Source organism: Engystomops pustulosus, chromosome 9 (assembly GCF_040894005.1).
Source record: "Engystomops pustulosus chromosome 9, aEngPut4.maternal, whole genome shotgun sequence".
In the NCBI taxonomy this organism is placed as follows: domain Eukaryota; kingdom Metazoa; phylum Chordata; class Amphibia; order Anura; family Leptodactylidae; genus Engystomops; species Engystomops pustulosus.
In genome coordinates this window covers 82,316,312-82,338,392 of record NC_092419.1, presented here as the reverse complement: position 1 = coordinate 82,338,392, position 22,081 = coordinate 82,316,312, and the positions used below count along the sequence as shown (strand labels likewise).

The window sequence follows — 22,081 nt, the reverse complement described above, 5'->3', positions numbered from 1 at the left end:
TAGTGGTTATATACTGGCGTCGGAGGGCATCTCTAGTGGTTATATACTGGCGCCAGAGGGCAACCCTAGTGGTTATATACTGGCGCCGGAGGGCATCTCTAGTGGTTATATACTGGCGCCAGAGGGCATCTCTAGTGGTTATATACTGACGCCAGAAGGCAACCCTAGTGGTTATATACTGGCGCCGGAGGGCTTCTCTAGGGGTATATACTGGCGCCAGAGGGCATCTCTAGTGGTTATATACTGGCGCTGGAGGGCTTCCCAAGTGGCTATACACTGGTGCCGGAGGGCAGCTCTAGTGATTATATACTGGCGCCAGAGAACATCTCTAGTGGTTATATACTGGCGCTGGAGAGCATCTCTAGCGGTTATATACTGGCGCCGGAGGGCTTCTCTAGGGGCTATATACTGGCGCCGGAGGGCTTCCCAAGTGGTTATACACCGGCGCCGGAGGGCATCGTTAGTGGTTATATACTGGCGCCGGTGGGCAGCTCTAGTGGTTATATACTGGCGCCGGAGGGGATCTCTAGGGGATATATACTGGTGCCGGAGGGCTACCCAAGTGGTTATACACTGGCGCCGGAGGGCAGCTCTAGTGGTTATATACTGGCGCCGGAGGGCAGCTCTAGTGGTTATATACTGGCGCCGGAGGGCAACCCTAGTGGTTATATACTGGCGCCGGAGGGCATTCCTAGTGGTTATATACTGGCGCCGGAGGGCAGCTCTAGTGGTTATATACTGGTGCCGGAGGGCAACCCTAGTGGTTATATACTGGCGCCGGAGGGCATTCCTAGTGGTTATATACTGGCGCCGGAGGGCAGCTCTAGTGGTTATATACTGGTGCCGGAGGGCAACCCTAGTGGTTATATACTGGCGCCGGAGGGCATTCCTAGTGGTTATATACTGGCGCCGGAGGGCATCACCAGAGGTCACATACTGGCGCTCGAGGGCATCACAAAAAAAAAAATAATTCCTTTATTAATATAGCACCAACATATTCCACAGCGCTGCACAGGGTCAGTCCCACATCACACGCTGCTGTGTATCTTAGGTTCATTGTTCTGTCCCATCCATGGAAATAAGGAAAGTGCAGGCTTCCTGACAGCAGAGTAAAATCCGTAGCTGGTGGTCGCACATTGATAGAACCATTGGATGGGGTAAATATGCAGCAGAATAACAAGGTTACACCAAGGTAAAACACGGTTTGAACTTTGCCTCAGGAAAGCTCAGATGTATATGTATAACACGATGCCCCCGGGTAATAATAATTCCTTCATTTATATAGGGCACACAGGTTATGCAGCGCTGCACAGAGCTTGTCAAATCAGCCTGCCCCCATTGGGGTCACAATCTAAACAACCTAATGGTATTTTTTTGGAGTGTGGGAGGAAACCGGAGGACCTGGAGGAGACCCACGCAAAGACGGAGAGAATATACAAACTCTTTGCAGATGTTGATTTGAACCCAGGACTCCAGCGCTGCAAGGCAGAAGTGCTACCCACTCAGCCACCGTGCCGCCCTATAAGTATCACCCATAGGTGCCAATGTATACGGTACAGTCTCCTGGAATCTATATGGAGAGCCTCTGGAGTACAGCCAGGTATTCCAGGTTTTGGTGTAAAATCCCAGAGTCCAGTGAGGTTCTGCTGTGAGTGTGCCTCATGCCTCCTCACTAGATGTATCCCTGGGGGCAGTATTAGGGTCAGGTGTCATGGTCACACATCGGAAGCAGCTGCTGCAGAACCTCTTGGCAGGGCCAGCTCTGGGTGCCGGGGCTTCTTGGCGGCACACATCCCTCTCCTCACACTCCGCTTTAGCCTCACACGCCCTGAGGAGTTTCTTGGCCGGTGTCCGGGGACATGAGGGGACGGTCCCCTGTAGGACCCGCCCGGGCAGCTCTGGGGCCTCGCACTAGTGAGAAGCCGGCAGAGCTCGGGCAATGCACGCAGCACCCGGGGGCAGAGACAGCGGCGCCCTGTGCTGACCGGGGACACCGGCCGGGGAGGAGCTCCGGGTGAGTTAGTTGTGGGCGGTGTTCACACTACAACTTGTACGGAGCAGTGCGCGGTGCCGGAGAACTTCTCTCACTGACTATCTGTGTATATAGACGGAGCGCCAGCCGCGGGCACTGCACGACAGGGTGGGCGGGCACTAACCTTGGCACTAGCCCTGACCTGGGAAGGGAGATGGAGGTGCACATTGGACTCGGGGGGGTGTACAAGCAGCCGCCCGGCAAGATGATACGAGGAGCCTTTGAGAATCTCTTTCTGAGCGTCCGGGAGGCGCTGCAAGGTGACAGGAGAGCGGCGGCTCCACCTGAGCCCTGCCACCCGCTGCCAGTGTGGAGGGAGCCCGCTGCCCCTCACAGCGCCTGGACTGAGCCGCCCGCAGACTGGGGCGAAGCCCGGGGCACCCAGCCGGCTCCCTGGAGAGAGGGTGCCCCGCCAGACACTGCGCCCCCGTACCCGGCGCTGAGCGGCTGCTCCCCGGAGCTGAAGGAGATCCTGGGGGAGCAGGGAGGGATGCTGGACACCGAGCAGGGCAGCCCCGAGCAAGCGTCCAAGGAGAGCCGGTACCCACTGACGCCAGAGGGCATCTCCGACAGTGCCAAGGAGATCTGTAAAGCCGTGTCCGTGTCCCTGGGGCTCAGCATGGAAGCGCTGGAGCATCTCAACGCCGAGTCCCAGAGAGGAGACTGCATGTTCGCCGGCCCCAGCAGCAGCACCCACACCATGGACACCCACAAGTGCCAGGAGGAAGACAAGTCCGGAGCCTCGTCCCCCCAGTACCGGGAAGGAGCCTTCCGCAGGAGCAGCCACAGCAACTTTTCAGCTGGCAAAGCCCCAGAGGATGGCACTTCTCTGGGCACCGATGACAAGGAGCAAACCTGTACAGAGTTGGCACTGCCTGAATCAGGGGGCTACAGAAGCCGTGGCATGGAGTTGGCACCTAGCCTCACTTTGTACAAGCCCTCTACATTCATGGAAGATAACCCTGCCTACCCAGCCTACAGCTTTCAGATGGCACTTACACCACACAGCAGAATAAAAGTAGAAAGCCCCATGGAGTTTGGTGGCAGTGCTTGGGGGGCACCCAGCAGATACAGTGACATTTCTGGCTATGCTCACTGTGGTCCAGCTGCTAACTGGCATTCTCTTTTTGAGGAGGGGCAGTCTGCTGGTTCTTATACTGATGCCAGCCTGTATAGCTACCCACGTAGCCATGTTGCACCTGGTCCTGATGGTGAATTCCCTTCGGACACTTGGTACCCAGCACCTGCCATGCTGGGCAGAGTACCCTATGGCAGCCCCATGAAGTCTGAGATGAACCCATGGATGGATGGATACCCTGGCGCATTTGGAGAGATGAGGTGAGCGGCCTGCAATTTATAAGAGTCATTTAGGGTGACGAGGGTCACCATATTATTACTCTATACACTTTGATAAGGGCTGTTGTTATTCAGGACATGCTGGGAATTGTGGTGCCACAACTAAGTTACCGCTACCCACCTGGCTGTCCCCAGGATAGCATTTACCATGTGTAGCACTGGACAGCACCTCCACCTGCTCCCTATCACCCTGCCCAATGTATGCCACAGTAGTGATGGGCAATAGTTGCCTATTAATTCATTTGGTGCTTAGCAGGTGCCATCTTTTAAGCGCAGGTAATTATGTCAGGACACTATTAAAACTGATGATACTTTCATTATCAGTTACATAATGTTGTAAGTAAAGTCCAGTCCTGCCATGATTCTCCAAGAGGAGTGAGAAGTGGCGGGAAAGTTGCTGGTCCACCTGGATTGTAGTTCTAGCCCCCACCTACAGAAGCGAGCACCCACTTACATCACAGCAGGGCTTTGTAACTAGTTATTTCATCTTTTTTTAATAACATTTTCCATTACTACAAAGTTACAGATGCCAGAGGACACATGTCACATGATGTTATATTCTAGCAAGTTACATATCACAAGTACTATAACACGTGTATGTAGGGGAGAGAGGGACCTACGTTGTGTCCAGCTTGTTAGGGACATAAGATGAGTGATAGGACCAGTGTGGAGGACCAGCGCCTTTTACCTTTTTCACTAATATTTCCCAACCTGTTGTATCTATTAATTTATTTAGAGATTTTCCTTCCTGCAGGATTGTTACTGTACTGACAGTGTGATATATTGTTTAACCCTATGGCTATAGAACGGCAAGTCATCCTGTACATGTCAGCTCTGGAGCACTACCCATCAATCATTATATTTCTGTATGGATATGTATATTCTATCTATCTATCTATCTATCTATCTATCTATCTATCTATCTCCTATCTATCTATCTATCTATCTATCTATCTATCTATCTATCTCCTATCTATCTATCTATCTATCTATCTATCTATCTATCTATCTATCTCCTATCTATCTCCTATCTATCTATCTATCTATCTATCTATCTATCTATCTATCTCCTATCTATCTATCTATCTATCTATCTATCTATCTATCTATCTCCTATCTATATATCTATCTATCTATCTATCTATCTATCTATCTATCTATCTATCTCCTATCTATCTCCTATCTATCTATCTATCTATCTCCTATCTATCTATCTATCTATCTATCTATCTATCTATCTCCTATCTATCTATCTATCTATCTATCTATCTATCTATCTATCTATCTATCGATCTGTCCACATCTATCTATCTATCTATCTATCTATCTATCTATCGATCTGTCCATATCTATCTATCTATCTATCTATCTATCTATCTATCTATCTATCTATCTATCTATCGATCTGTCCATATCTATCTATCTATCTATCTATCTATCGATCTGTCCATATCTATCTATCTATCTATCTATCGATCTGTCCATATCTATCTATCTATCTAATGCATGTATCTATTAATTCTATACATATATTATCTGTTTCATATCTTTCAACCTATTTTCTTGTCTATCTATCTATCTATCTATCTATTTATCTATCTATATCTATCTATCCATCTATCTACCTTTCTCTCTGCGCCTCAACTTCTAAGTTACTGACTATCTATCTATCTATCTATCTATCTATCTATCTATCTATCTAAGTAATCCAAAATACATAGATATGTGTTTACTTTACTCAGGAGTGTTATCTATTTATTGTCATCTAACTATAAGTGTATCTCACATCTATTTTGTCTATTTATCTATGTGTTATCTGTTTTATATTTATGTATCTATTATCTATCGCTGTATCTGTCTCTATATATACGTCATATCTGTTATTTTATATCTATATGTCGATTATCTATCTAATATCCACTGTCTAACTTTTTATCTATCAATAAGTCTATTATCTGTCTCATACCAATGTCTATGTCTCTTCACGTTTCTCAGAACTGGCTACCTGTTACCTAACCAATAATGATAAGTTCATTGATTTTATAATTCTCAGTCTATCTAGATGTCATTTTATCTCATATTCATCTATTTGTATGGACAATTGTTCACAAATAAAGAGCATTGCACAAGGTCAGTGTATTTTTATCAGGGTAAGTCCAGGTCAGAACATCCTACATCATCCCGTGTCTGATAAGGGGTATTTATACGTGAGCCTTCAGAGAAGTGTGAAGGGTGTTACGTATGTAGTCTTCTGTAGAAGTTTTGTTGCGCAGTCAGTGTTGAGCGTAGAAGTACACTATCCATAATACATTCACAGTTTATACTTTTAGTTTAGCCCTTTGTTTTAATAGTGTATATAATGACTTGTCTTCTACCTCTTGACCAGGCAGAAAAAAAAAAGATTATGTGCTAAATCCTTGTAAAGATGACTGCCTCTCTATAACCTGTACTCAGCTCATAAACTGCTTTATAAGGATGTCTGCCGCTATTCTTATAGGAGTCATTAAAGCACTTTCAAGAAATAGAGAGTTATAAAGTTACACTGCAGGTCTAGTAAAAAAAAAAAACAGAGTGTACATGGAATTATTGTGGTCACGGATAATCTTATTCAGTAACACTCATATTTTAGCCAGATGATGTAAAATAATTTTTTTTTAAAAAAAACATAAAAACAAGACCGGCATACTGTCATAAAGGCCCCAGTGTGGTGCCTATACTTCTCTATAGATTGCTGTATCCCATACGAAATCTATACAATTCAGATTTCTATAGAGGAGAACCAAATAAATATATAAATTTATTGTATTCCTACATTGAGCAAAACGATTAGACTTTTACGTAGAAGCTGCATAATCTGAGCCCATGGTCATGTTACAACTGCTTCTAAAATAGCAATAGTCAATAGAGTTTATTTTGTAGACTTAAAAAAAAAAAATCTCAGATTCCTCCCATCATAGTCACGCTATTAATGTTCCCTATTCCTGCTCTGCTCCTTTAACTGGCAGATCACGAGGGCCATGTGAATGTGGATTCAGTGGAATTTGTCCTTGCGTTGTTTGTATTTTTCTTTGCTTTCTGATATTGAGGACGTGCATAATACATTTTACTTTTACGTCCGAAAACTTTTCACATGAAGCGCCAACTTTGCTACACTTTCCAGGCCAGAGCCCGAGGAGAGTCATTTACACACGTCACTCACAGCAAACATTTCCTTTATATATGAGGTAGAAAGCGAAAAATAGAATATTATAAAAAAAAAAAAATATTACGAGGAGATCAAATTCTGAGTTCAGATGTTAGGTCGGATCACTCAAGGCTTTTCAGTCTGTAAACACGTCGCTTTACATTTATTAATGAGAATATTGTGCAGGTTGTCGTAAGGTTACAGAAAATGTGTGCGCTCACTAGTTTCCGGGGCTTATTCATAGATCACGGGAGCGGATCGGATTCCCATCTGGTCGACAGTCTGCGTTGATAAATGAAGGTTTATTCTAAGTTCCGACTTGTGGAATCAAAATCATTCTTTTTTTTTTTACTTTTTTTTTTTTTATATTTTTTTTCCCTTTTCCTTCTGTAAATTTCATTGCACAAAATCATGTAGAGTGTTGAATGTTCCAATTATTTTGGCAGCAGATATTGGTGACTATAATCTTTGGTAATTCATGGTATCTTTTTTTAGCTGTTGTCATTAACCATCGCTCAATATCCTTTTATTTATTGATTATTTTGTATGATTTTGTATTCACTGTATTTTCTCTCAGAATGTCTCTTTATTAATTTATTATCTTGTTAGAACCGGTAGAGAAAAAACATTAAATTAAAAGACATCACTTCATTTGATACATTACAATTTCACCCAATATTTGTGAAAAGCCTTTTGTGTAAAATTATTTTTAAGATCGAGGGTGAAGAGGATGTGGCCTACTGAAACATTTTTTTGAATGGTAGTTTTATTGTGCTTTAAATTGATTTTTATTTTTTAATTGTCCCCGTTTTAACAGAAAATATGTACGACGTGAGCTTTCATCTTAAACGTCTATATATATATGTATCTAACGGAATGTATCTGGAAGCATCCGAATTTGGGCATAATTGTGGATTTATTACTTACACGTGAAGCATATAAATCCACTTAACGCTTTACTTTGTTTTATGGATTATCTTCAACCACACCTGTAAAAATGTTAATTCATTCACATATTGTGGGTTTCTCTACATACCATTAATAATACTGGGAAAAAATTCTTGTTTTCCCAGGGATATAGTAAATTTGGAATTTTTATAATCCGATACCGGAACTTTCAACCACAATTTTCACTTTGAGGATAACAAAGAATTATTAAACATACGTGCCCTCAAGACGGGATGTATATTTATTATTCTATGGTGTGTTAGTTATTAATTTGATAAATGTAAAGTTTATTTACATTTAAATAAAAGTATAGTATATCGGTCTTTGGTCAATTTAGCTGCTGGAAATGAAGAATAAGAAAAGAATGAGGTCATTGATTTAGTCGTTCTTCGGTTATAACGTAAGCTAAATATTCTTTGTGTTTCTGAAATACATAACAGTCTAATGGATAAGATGTATACACACGGGCAGATAATGGTGATATGTAGTGCCTTATTGCAATGAAACATGCAAGCAGAAATGAAGAGCAGATGTAGTGAATACTTTGTACTGAATTATTTCCGCACCTTTGTTGTTTTTGCCCGGAATTCTTGATTCTGGGAATCATTACTTTTACGTTTCCACTGAACCTACATAAATTTTGGTAATATCTGCCTTACAGTTGACTGAATCAGTAGTAATTCCAAACTAGGAATGGCTGAAAGTCATTTTACTTTTAGCATCAATAGAAAAAGTTATTAATAAGCTTCACACTCAACGACACAGAACAACATGTGGTACAGTCCACATTACTCAGTGTCGTTACTATAACTAGGAAACCCGCTTGCCATAAGGACGTGGCTAGATTATGATCTATATGTATGTAAAAGACTGTAGATTTCAGGGTATTTGTCGGTTGTTTGGTGTTGAAAAGTCTTGTCCTGTGTTTAGCAGGTGCCAGGACCCTGAAAAGCAGCTGAAATCTGGGGGCAAACCTGACAGTAGGTTTTCTGTACTACTGGAGAGGTAATAGAGCATTAAATAGTGTCCATTCACATCAACAGGGAACTTTATAAATGGAACACCCTCTTTAACTTGTTCATAACATGAAGTTTCGGGAAATCTTTTGAAGGTTGTATATAGTTATTGTACTGTCCTGCCTGTGAGAGAAGCCTTTAAATATCATAAATATGTAAAGCCTTAAACCATCACTCCATCTTAGAGGATATATGGCAGAACATAATAGGAAATTACATTATATTTAAGTGTTATTAATAGAACCAGTGATGCTAGCAGCCTATAAATAGCTTTAATAGCCTTAAAATAATTTCTCACAGTTAGTATTTTCCATCTATCTCGTCTCTATAGAATGTGTTGTACGATAATCTATGGTCGGCTGACGGGCAACTTGGACAACTTGAAGTAAAACTGAAATTCATTTGACACCTTAAATATTAATGGCCGATCCCTATTGTTTACTTAAGCAATTTCATTGAATACATTATAAACAGGGTGAGTGACAAGTGGCCGCTCATGCACTTCTTTCATTCTTCCCCCTGAAAGGTCTTAGCCATGCCAATATCTCCATTTATAAGATAGGTTTTGGTTTCTTGCCCTCGGTGGTAACATTTCTACATTTCTCCAGTGTTTGCACAGATAGATACAGAAAGATAGAGGGGGCTTTGTCAAAGTGCCTGCCTATTGGCTGTTTGTTAGTAGTAGTAGAGTAGTAGAGAGTGAGACAAGATCATAAAAAAGAGACTTGTTTATATGGTGTTTTATATAGACTGTGGTATATTAACATGGGGTATTCTCCGACCAGCATATTAGTACGGGCATCTAGTGTAAGCGTTGTGAAGTCGGGAATGCCGTTTTAAGTATGCCAATCTCTACGGTATTAAACGTCTTTCAAAACAGTAATCCCAAAATATTTTGATTTGTTTTAGTTGTCTGATTCTATAATGGCTCCTAAGAATTTTGTCTTCACTTCCTCTCCATTTAATACTTTTCATTTAGTGACCATGATCTCTGCCTTCGCAGTAGCATTGTAGAAAATTATTTTGACAGTATAATAATTTCATCAGAAGCTTGATGTGTTTATAATCCCCGCCACCCTCGAACTAATCTCTGCTTCTCCACTACTTGGCTTGTAATAATTTTAGGTTGAGTTGAAGCTCAACAAGCTCAACCCACAAATCTATTTATCACATGCAGCAAAGCATGTGGAGCTACAATTTCTTACTCATGTTGCGGACATTTTGTAAAGTTTGTAATCTAAGATGGCCGAACCCTGGCAAACGCTGTCAGATGGATTCCTGTTTCCTCCATACTGACAGTGTGTAATATATTCTGCAGCTTTAGATGTTTTGCAACTGTTTTTGTGTCACCTGTTCCAGCTGCTATTCGATATACACTACAGAAATGAAGAAAAAAATGTTAAATGTGGACAGTATCAGAGATGGTTAATTAGCTGAAATCCTATCCCCCTCCCCAGCATTTCTTTACCATTTGTTCCTAGATCCTTTAGCTAAAGAAGCTACAGTTACATGTTGAAGTAACTCTTCATCATCAATTTGTCACACATTGCGTGTAGTATACATAATACTAGAGAAAAAGATTAAGGAAAGAACAAAAACACCACAACACAATAAAAATTAACCACGCATAACGAATTGGCAGAAAATCATTACGATAATAGTTCTAGGTAATAAAATGGTCATGATACGTTCTTAGGTCCCTTCGGTTTCTTTCACCTTACAATCCATTAATTGTCAGTTTTTGATACTTGCACTTTCATGTCTCAACGTGATAACCTATTAACATTCATCTGCCTTTGATGTAAATATTGTAGGAATGTTTGGGGAAGAAATTCTTCTTTATTTCCACAAACATAGAGGCCTGCCCCTCTGTTTAGCTCTATATACATCCTGGGCGTACACTGTATTAGATAATTCTCCAGTTATGATAATTATTTGGGTACACCTAAGGAATTATTAACCTACTTTACTAACCAAGAACATTGGATCGGGGCTGAATCGATAATTTGTCTTCATTAAGATACACTGTCTTATTGTTTGTTGTTTCAAAGACCATGAAGCCAAATGGCTGTACTGAGGCATAAGGAATCTGAATACTAACAAAACACCCAGCAGGACTACCAGTCCCTTTACAGGGATACATTTTTCAGCAGATTATTTGAAATGTGTCTAGGGAACGCTTTTTCCTCAACAAAGCTCTTCTGCAAGTTTGCCAGTGAGTACGACACGTGGCTTACTGCTGAATGCTACGCGACTTCTACATGAATAAAAAATGAATCGACTGTGAACACAAATTAGGTAAATGCTACACTATGATCTATTAAAAATTATAAAATGTAATATAAAAAAAAGATGTTGTGAATAGCTGCATCTTTTTAGCACACGCAGAATAAGTAAGTAAAAAAGAAAGTAAAAAAGTAAGTAAAAGTTTTAAACCGAGTAAAAATTCTACAACGGAATCATTTGATTGTTGAACGAGCGGTTATGCGACCTCATGGGCAAAACGGACAGGGCAGTGTGTATGTATTTTTAATCGTGGTTGGTTTTGTGGTATGAATGTGGACACAACAAACATACCCAAAAGCCAAATAAACAGCAAAGAGTTTCTTAAACGACGGTCTAAATTAAACAAGTACCATATTCAGTAAATTCCCATAGTGCTACATCCTGCAGCGTTACCTGCACCAACCATACACTTTCTTCTAATAGTATCTCTTAAGGAAAACTTTAAGTGTGTATAATATATATATATATATATATATATATATATATATATATATATATATATATATATATATATATATAATCCAATAGTTAGGATCAGGTATGGAGGGGAACCCCAGATAGGCCACTATATGGTGGATTTGTCCTGCAATGTTGTTATGATTGGGTCCCCCCACTTCACAATGCCACACCTAAGCAGCGCTCTGATAATATACGAGTAAAAACCAAATATACCCTCCATTATATATAATGTAAATACAAAACATGTATGTGTAAAAGAAATCACGTAAGAACTGTGGGCTTCCCTTAGAAATACAAAGATCTACTGTCTAAACTCTTGGGCCCGGTTCACGAGTTTATCTTAAATATCATTTCTAAAAACACAGATATTTCTGAGTGATCCCATAGTCGTCATGGACTAAACAAATGTGCTTTTTGGCAGACGTCTACGTGGAATACATCATTAACACTTTTCCCAGCTCTAGTGACACAGAAGGTCTTTACATTATTGTGTGTAGTGAGAAATATGTACGCCAGGTATAAAATTATTCTAATGATAATCTATGATGTGTCGGTTCCACATGTTGCGTTGCTTTTTCTCCATATTTTATTTTCCGGAGTTGCAAAGAGAAATGGAAATTGCAACACGTTTGTGTGAGGTTAACAACATGTAGACTTTTTACTGACTTTATCATACAGAATATAGTTGAACATATAATAGAATTTGTGGAAACGTGACCTATGAGCACAGAAGAAACATAGGGCATGTAGTGTTCTAACGTTAAGCTCTGTAATGCGCAGTGACAGCCTTGTGTGTACTCTCTGCATGTGTCTTCATAGCAATCTAATAATCTCGCTGTGTGCAGCCATACCCTTTATCCCTGCAGCTGTGAAACACAATATTGAGAAATTGGTCCTGCGTGTGGACTCTATGGACAGAAGTGTCTTATTTTTCCTTTATTCACCACCATACAAAAAATGTTTAATGACTTTGTTCTTAATTATCTTCAGTAACAAGTTGGATTTCCATTCAGTGAATCTTTTTAATGATTTCAGATAGAGGTTCATGTATGTATATTATAGATCATTTGTTATCATTGACCATAAAGCACCACAGAATATGCAGCCGTTATTATTAAAGGGAACATGTCACCACATTTTCACATATACATCTGTTGACAGTTTGCCATTAACACATTTCTATTAGCTAAAATAGTTTCCCACACATAAAAGTCAGCATTATATCACCCTACCTGGAATTTTAGGAGGGGGGTTGTCGTGCTTTCCCCTCCAATATGCTCCTCCCCATGCTATACTCCTCATTAATCATGTCATGTTACCCGAGTGATATCATCTAAGGTCCTTTACCCAGTAAGAGTAACATATGCCCCATGTATGTATCTGACCATATGAAATCACAGCATGCCATCATGGACTTCTACTCATCCTTATGCCTCCATGGAGGAATGCTATAATTTCATGTGATCGGATACATAGATGTGATAGATATTAATATTACTGCGTAAACCAAATGTTACTTTTTCTACCTCTAATAATCAGAGAGCTGTATATGTCTATAGTTGAATATTGGCAAATGGTTCTTAAGCAAAAATAGTAACAAAAGTTTGAACATGCCGCTCACTCACTCGGTCTGATGTGGATAGCATTCATCTGTAGTGTCTGGTGCACAGATGCCAAGGTGTCCTGTTGGCAGACATATTATGGCAGAAGAAAAAAGTTGTATCCGGCACTCCAAGCCGTTTCGAACTTGACAATTCAGTTCTTTCTCATGGTCTGACCATGAGTAAGAACTAAATTGTTAAGTTGAAACACGTAGGTCCACAGAACTATGCAATACTTAATCTTTTTTAATGGATATTTAAATAAAAACATGTTTTTTATTCAGCCTGGAGTGCTGGATACAACTTTTTTCTTCTGCCAAATGGTTCTTATGTACTTGCTCCATACAGCAGCATGTCCTACTGGTAGCAGTGAGACCTGTCAATCAGAAACAAGGAGGTAGGGTAATGCAAGTAAAATGTAATTTGTAGGACTCTTGTATAAATATCATTGGACTTACTTTATGTGAGTTGCATAAAAGTTTACAAATTGATTTTTTTAACATTGCACCCATGGAAAGGAACCATTTAGGCATAATGGCAATGCTTTTTAAGCAGAGCTTTTTATGAAGTATTTATTTTGGGTGGGTTAATTTAAATGACATGTTTGCTTTAAGAATTGGTGAAAGAACTTTAAAAAGTTTATTATAATAAATAATGATAGCAACAATTTTTGTTTCATGTTTTGTGTAACCTTGCAGATTCTACATGATCTGCAAAAACATCAAAAACAATATATCACTTTACATTGAAATCAATATTGTGTTGAATATTATAATATTTCCTTTCCTATTATCTAGAAATGTACCATTTCAGAGAAAATTCATTTTTTTTCTGCAAATCAGAAGGGGAAGGCCATGCACCTGCTGTCTTCTTTCTGTGCTGCCTATTACTAGTCTGCTACGTCTTTCTAAACAGTGAAAATATATATACCAATTTCCCGGAAAATTGGAGCAATCGCAGTTCACACTGAACATATTTGGGCCTAAACCGAAACAGGGGAAGCTTCTGCAAAATGAACCTAAGGGTTAACACTAGAGATGAACAGACCAGAACTTATCGTTTAGGTTTGGGGTTTGCGGTTTGAATGCGCCCTACACGACCTGGACATCTGCTTATCTCTAGTTAACACCAAGTGAGATATTGGAAGAAATGTTTATGGTAGGTGTATTCCTAGTTGAAGCTTTGTAGATTTAATACCCATATCAGGCTGGGTAAAGGTCTCCCATTGTAAAGGACCGGTGGCATCTTGAGTCATTGGGATCGGTAAGTGAACAAAATGTCCATATTTTACATCCTACAGAGCTAAATAGGGCAAACAGTCCCTTAATTTCCTTATAGGAGTAGGCTACATCAGTAGGGGAACCAGTAGAAATTGGGATAGTAATGGACTGTTATGGCTCTTACTCTTATTTGGAGTTAAATTTACTAAAAATCTCTTCCCTACCTCCATGCTTCAGTACTGCATTCTCAGTGGGTTTGAGGCTAAATAAGCACTTAATGTGTTGCCTGCTTTGGCACAACTCAAATCTATTTAGTTAGCCACCAAGTTCTCCCACTTAAAAAGATGAGAGAGGCCTGTAATAGACAACATAGGTAGACCTCAACTATGAGAGACAAAATGAGAAAACAAATCCAGAAAATCATACTGTCTGATTTTTAAAGGGATATTCCCACGAAGACAAGATTCTTAAATACACTCAGGATAGCAAAATAACACATTTTCTAATTCACTGTTATCAACAAAAATACAGCATTTCATAGATATAATTTGAGCCTGTCTCTATCAGTTTTAGAGTTTACAATTTTGGTTGCCCCTGGATATGACCAGAAATGTTCTGACTATGGTTGGAGAATTCCTTCTAGCTTAGCTTGCGTTGCAGGAGAAGGGGGACACTTCCTTGATCAGCTGTGCTCTGGATCCCAGAGGAGGGGGGGCATAGTAGTTCTGACTCTGTTTTATTGATTAGCTGAGCTAGCAGAGGTGAGTGTTATTGTTGCTAATATCAATCTCATGGCTCTAAACTGTCACTTCTCTTTTACTGTGTCAAATGCAAGTAGATTGTTCATAAGCTAAATGAAAGTGTAGATAAACCTTGTACCCTGATAAACTGAGCAAATTATCAGCACACGGCATCTCAAAAGTTTGTTTGTTTTTGTACTTATTTTCCACCATAATTTGAAAGTAAATTATTTAACAAATCAGACAATGTGATTTTTTGCATTTGTTTTCTCATAGTTGAGGTCTACAACAAATAAAAGAAATATAATGAAATATACTGAAAGAAAGTGTTTTGTTGGCTTGTACTAAATAATTGTGTATCATGCAGCTGTATGTTTATTTCATGATTTTGTTTGATAAAACAGTTTTGCACTTTTTAAAGGAAATATAACAAATATAAATATTAAGGAATACTTTTCTGGCATAGAAGCAGTGGAAGAATTTGCGAATGAAATAGTGAATACGCCACCTCCACGCCATGTTTAGGGGCGGGCATGGGGTTGTTTGCACACCCTGCCTGCGTTCTTTTGTACACTGCAAATACTGTACACAAAGCTACGCCAGGTCAGGCCTGGTGTAATTTTTTGCCCGGCGACAGGAGCGCCCCCATAAAGTCTATATAGATCTCAATAGTCTAGAAGATAAAAAAAATATATAAATAATGTAAATACTAAATATTTCTATTTTATTTTGAATTTGTTTCCAAATGTAGACATTCACCACCTTAGTACCTCATTTCATGTCAACCTGCTTATCTATTTTGTAATCAAGTAGGAGCTTTAATTAGCAATTATAACATAAAGACATATTCCCTTTATGTTCATATTATTATGTGTATTATTGCACGACAATAACAGGTCACATTTCTTCAGTGTGGTTTCACGTGCTCAGATAATGAAGCCGATCATTGCTAGGTACGTTTTGGATGCCACTAGCACAATGCCCTTGTACAAATAGGTTGTGGTTATGAGAGTATTGTATGTTTCTAGGCATTTCGCGAGCTGCTTTCTTGGTTGTTGGTGCTGTTTGATATTAGATAGGAGCAGTTTCACCAAATGTGACAAAAAAGGTTTAAATAAAATGCTTATGAATGTGCCAAAACATGATAAACATTCCAGTTCCTGTCTGTGATCTCTTTAATCTGTCATGACTACAGATGAAAGGGTCAGACGTCCCCGGGCTGGATTATGTGGACCTGGACTGCTATGAAATTGCTATTAGAAAGTGTAGGTCTGATTTGTTTTTTTCTCTATTGCTTATGATTACAGCCTTGGCATTGGCAGACCAGTTTTCATAAGTGCACATATTTACTTGGCTGCATAATGACTCTGTTGTTGGTGACGGAAACTTTTAGCAGAATTTCTGAAACTCATGAAATTTAGTTTATAACCGCTAAAAGCACACAGGAAATAGAAACATTTAGGATTGGCATTTATGCTACTCACAATTCTCATTTCTACTAACTTGTTCCCAGTCCTAAATTCACTCCTTAACTTACGTCATCTGCTCCCTAGAAATGTACCGGTGCAGCGTCATTCAGCTGCTACAGTAATCTATTGAGAATGACTATTCCCACATCATTGCAGAGTACCTGCATCCGAAAAACTGAAAACACAGCAGTCATTTGGGGTCATTTAATACTTATCTCTGATCGAGCTGAACATGAATATGTAACTTTAATTAAATATGCAGGTTTTGGCTGGGGCCACTTGCAGAGAGCTGATGGTCACAGGTGATTTTTTTTCTAAGACTTAATTGATGATGATCATGGGCCGTGTGAGAACCATATGGTACGAGCCAAAAATGGGATCAGATCTCATCAGAAGAAAACAAAGAAGCCTTTCCCAAAGGAAGCACTTCCGAAAACTAACTTTCCCTTCAACTGGAAACCTCATTTCAGTTACTTGCTGGATCACAGCAAGTTTTTTGCATAATGAGACTCAGTGATTTAGAGTTGTATTACAGTGACCCCCTAAAGCAGTGCCATCTACCATGTCCTTTTATATTATTAATATCTCAGGAAATGTCCTTAAAAACTGATAGATGCAATGCTCCCTTTCTATGTAACTCCTGCATACCCCACAGAGATTACAGCAGTAGTGACCTCATCAGCAGTGAAATTCAGTGCCCAAAAAGCATGTGCCAAAGAAACTAAAATGGTCACTGACAGTGCCACAATGATGTACCATCCGCAGTGCCAATGTTGGCCAGCACACCAGAGTATAGAGTCCATGTACATGCCTCAAAGTACAATGTGATACTGCAGATAATGAGGGAGATGTATGAAAATGTCGTGAACAGATGGGGCAGAGTAAGGCTGCATTCACACAGCTGTGTGCTTACCTGGACCGGAGAAGGAGGAGGGGGGTGAGAAATCCTCACCACTCCTCCCTTCACCAGAAGACAAGCGGCCACCTGACTTGGTCACAATGCAGTGAAGTCTATGGGAGCCGTGATCTGACGGCCAATTATGTGAATAGTTCACAGGTCTCAAACTGCTGTGTGAATAAGCCCACTTTCACATGAACATATGATTTCACTAGTCCTGTATTTCTGTGCTGTGGAAATCTGTATGTACGTGCCGTTTTGCATACCTATGTGCATGTATGTCACTGTATCCATACCATATCAGTGTAAAATGAGGTGGGCTGGCAGGCAGAATGCACCTCCCACTGGTACTGGTGGATACTGCACATGTATACGGAAGCATACGGTGCACATCCATAAGCAGCACGTATGTAACACATATTTTAAACCTTCCCATAGACTTCTACAGGGCGTACAGAACAGAAATACTGGACATGCTCTATATTTCTTTACATCTCGCTCCACGGTGTGGTGGACAATACTGCCATTTAAATAAATGCTCATTGTAATTAATTTGGCTCTTTGCTATCTGTATGGGAACAATACGGAGGGGTAACATACGTTCATGTGAAAGAGGTTTTTGACTACACAGTGGTATTCTGCACCAGATAAATCATGCTGGATGATTATCTGGAGTACTTTACAACTGTGGAGTCTACTTTAGAACAGCTATTAATTAGTCTAGTTTTCCGACAGAATTTTCGGGTGCCCAGACAGAATTTTCTGTTGCACATACTAAGCCACACCCCAAACCCATGCTCATTTTTGGGCAAGTCAGAAAATGGTCTAAAACACTTAATAAATGTGGCACAAGAAATTTCTAGAGCAAATTACTACAGAATTCTGCCATAGACAGATTGAGAAATCTCCTTCAATGTACCCATCAGACCCTTCCCTGAGGCCAGTCAGCAGCTCCATACGTGTAACTTTTTGTAAGAGGTAAGCAAAGGAGAATACTTGCTTGTAAACATCTGTAGTTGGCTGAATCTTGTACTGTGCAAAATACATTTGCTGATGCTGAGATCTGGGCGTCAAATAGACCTGTTGTTCTAAATGCATCTTCAGTTTTATTGTTTATGTGTATATTGGGGTGAGGGGGGTCAACATTGGGAACAGTTTTTTGCCATCTGAATTAATAGTATAATAACAACAAGTTGTTCATCTAAAGCAGATAAGTTACTTTTAGATATTATTTCTTATTTTAAAACTTACAGGGATCCTTTACTATCTTTGACTGATAATACTAGTGAAGGGACAAGGAGCCTTTCATGACATGCTGAATTTTCTTTCTTCCAAATATGTCATATGCAGACTCATCAGTACATAAAACCTGACATAAACCACATCCTTTCTTTTTCTCAGCTACAATTTTTTTAGATCCATAAAGTTGTCCGTATAATTTATATTTTCATGAAGACATATTGACTATTTTCTCCAATATGTAAATAATACAGTTTGTAATAAATTGTATTTTTAAGTAAAAAATTTTTTTTGGTATGAAAATACAAAGGTTTCTGATTCTTGCTGTGATGGGGATTCTGATGTTTTGCTATGTTCCTTGTTTACAGAGGTAGGCAAAGTTTAAAACCTTGAGTGATTTTCTCAGCTACTCTTAACCTAGCGCATCAGTTGGCTATAAATCTTTCATTGAGGCTGCCCTTCTCTGCCAGTGATTTGCAGTTTACTGACTCTAGTGTGTTGCTATTTTTTCAGACCTGGATTTTATTTGCCTAAAGTTGAGTTGTTTTTTTTTACACCACTTCAATCAGGATGTGATAACAGCTTGTAACTATATTTTTTTATATGGTTATGTCTCTCTAGGTTCAATTTGGCTTGCTGGCAATAATGTTGTTTTTTTTCTTTTCCCTTTCACTCACATTATTCAGTTTAGACCACATTAATGATTTTGGGGGAGTTAACTTGGGCTGTTAGCCAGGATTGTTCATATCAGGGTTTCCTTTCCCTCAACAGCCAAGTACTAACAGTGGACATCTACTGCATATATAAGTATATCAAAGATCAGAACATCCCAAATGGTTTTAATATGTTAAAAATAAAACAGCTCCCCCCATTCACCCATTGAAAGTTATTTTTTAATGTAAAAGTGAAAATAAATAAAAATAGTGCTTGTATATTTTGCATACGTACAATGAATGCAGCATTATTTATCTTATTTGGAGGACACTACATAGCTGTCTTCCCTTGTGCTACAGTGTCACAGACCGTGCAAAATCATGTCTCCCATCCCACTCTGAAACTTCCTCTGCTGCAGTGACATTACATCAGACAGAAGGAGGGGGAGGGTGGAGAGTGAGACTGTGTAGCAGCATGTGAAACAAAGCATGTTGGGGTTCTTCAGGAGCCCTTCATACTCATTAGCACAATTGCAAAAGTTTATTTTTGGAAGAGAGGCAGCCAAGGAAAACAAATATAAGTTTATCACGGTAACTGCGGCTGGATAAAGTGTCCATGGTTTATCATGCTTTATTTGGATGATAGATTTCCTTTAAGAAAATAAAAACTCAAATTTGATACCACAAGTTTTTGGTCACTTCACCACACATTAATGGAACAAAGAAATTATTAAAATGTCCTATTCATCCCACAAAAGAATGTATAGCTAGTCCAGCAAAACACAAGCCTTTAACCAACTGCATCTATTGAGGAATGAAAAGTTAGACGTTTCAATTTGTATAAAATAAGTATATTAAATTTTATAAGTTTGCTATATGCTGACCCTTAAAATATGTATGATGCGCTAATAAGGACGGTACAAAATCTATCATGTAAAAACTGGTGTTTTCTTCATTTCTCCTAGAAAGAGTTAATAAAATTAAAGTCAACACCCTAAAATGCCACCATCAAAAATGAAGTGCCTTGGAAAACATATTCCACCAATAAGCTACATTAATGGTGAAATATAAAATATATAAAAAATGATAAATAAAATAAAGCGGAGGGCACTGACTAGCTTAAATGGGCCCTGTAGTCTGGGTGGACCAGAATAATCAAAGACTGCAAGTACCCGTAGAATGTGGGAGCCAAAGCAGGGCAAATACACTTTTTTTTTTGGGGGGGGGGGGCATCCCACACTTGCTATTCTCAAAAGGTCACTTGAAGGGGTATTCCCACGAAGACAAGATTCCTAAATATACTCAGGATAACAAAATAACACATTCTCTAATTCACTGTTATTAACAAAAAATACAGCACTTCACAGTTATAATTCCACCCTGTCTTTATCAATTCTGGTGTAATTTTGGTTGCCCTGGGATCCAACCGTAAATCTTCTATGGTTGGGCAGGGTAGATTCTTCTCATGAATAGCTTTTACCGTCTACAGTGCAGTGTGATCTCTGCCCCTCCCCCTCCATTTCAGGACGAGCTCACACACAGACACTTCCTGCCGGCAAGCAGCAGCGCACAGACTTGGTCTACAAGCTACAGGCAAGATAAGGAGTTTATAACAATAATAATAATAATAATAAAAATTTGAGAATTTTTACCTTACCTTTTAAGTTACTGCCCAGATTATTTTAATCATCTAATAGTTTTATGACATCCACATTAATTCCAAATATTTAAATATTATGGGGTGTATAACGTAATAGGCATTGATATAATATATGTAATGTTATTCCCTTGAGGTAACGGTCACTGATCAGCAGCAGGAAGTGTTTCAGTATTTATCCTGGCACAGTGGCTCACCTGTGGTATGGACAATTTTACCTGGTACTACAGCTAAGATTGAGTGTATGAGCTGGTGTGCCAGGATAAACATAAGATATACAGCATACAGATCTCTAAAGCCTGACATCATCTTTCTGTGATTCTTTGGGTGGGGAATGTTTTGAAGGAGGTTTATCAGTGCGTAGAGATTGGTCAGAGTCTGGAGAGAAGCTTCCTATCATAATGCCAGCACCCCTTGATCCAGTTTGAGCTAATTAACATTTTACTAGCAAGGAATATGAATGGCCCCACACCAGCATTGTCAAAATTGCCACATGTCCCATCTGGCCATGACCTGTACCATTCTCCCAATTGTTTTGTCTTGTAGCTTAAGTCTACAATGGATAGTCTTTAATGAAAGCAGTGTAGAGAGGCAGCAACCTTCCTAGTTTTGGTCACAGTTTTCCGGGGTTCTGTTCCATGCTAGAACCCTACTAACTAAACAACTAAGGCGATGCACAACAAAATGAAAAGGAATTTTAAATCTAGTTACTTGAAGGGATAGACCATGTCAGTATAAATAAAATCAAGAAATCCCAACCACAACATATGTTCTCCCTGCTTTACTATTGGTCAAAACCCGATAATGTTAAAACAGACATGTAATGCATCAAATCTTATTGCAGACAATGGAAAATAATAAACGTCTGATTCATAGTAAAACCATATTTTTGCAAACTATGTGTGATCATAATAATGATAATACAATAAATGCAAAAAGTAAAGTAGCTATATCCTATACATTGAGCAATGCTAAAAACGGCTGAACCTTGTCTGGTGCTATAGGCCTAATATATACAGGCAAACGGTTAATAACTTTAGGACTACACAGGGTTGTGAAAATACACAGAAATGGAAAGTATCAACAGTGTAAATATAGAATTAACTCTTTTACAAGCAACCAACATAGATTCACATTGGTCGGGCGTTAAGTGGTATATGGAGAAGGTTCACAGACCAAGCCCTTTCCATATGTGATAGTCTGCACTGATACCCGACTATTAAGTCGGGTATATTAAGACATATCAAAACTATATAAATTTGCTATCACTGTGATTGTACTCCAAGGAGTGGTGTCATCTTGATCCCACATTGAAAGAATTAA

General features: G+C 39.4%; 1 protein-coding gene across 1 annotated transcript in view; it reads left to right on the top strand.

Annotated features, from left to right (window-relative positions):
- The first annotated feature begins 1,895 nt into the window (after window positions 1–1,895).
- The window catches only part of AR (androgen receptor), a 221,469-nt gene continuing 201,283 nt past the window's right edge, over window positions 1,896–22,081 (top strand). Inside the window, exon 1 of the mRNA XM_072124472.1 lies at window positions 1,896–3,370. Coding sequence (XP_071980573.1) covers window positions 2,187–3,370 — 1,184 coding nt within the window. The 5' untranslated portion in view covers window positions 1,896–2,186. The remainder of the gene's footprint in view (window positions 3,371–22,081) is intronic.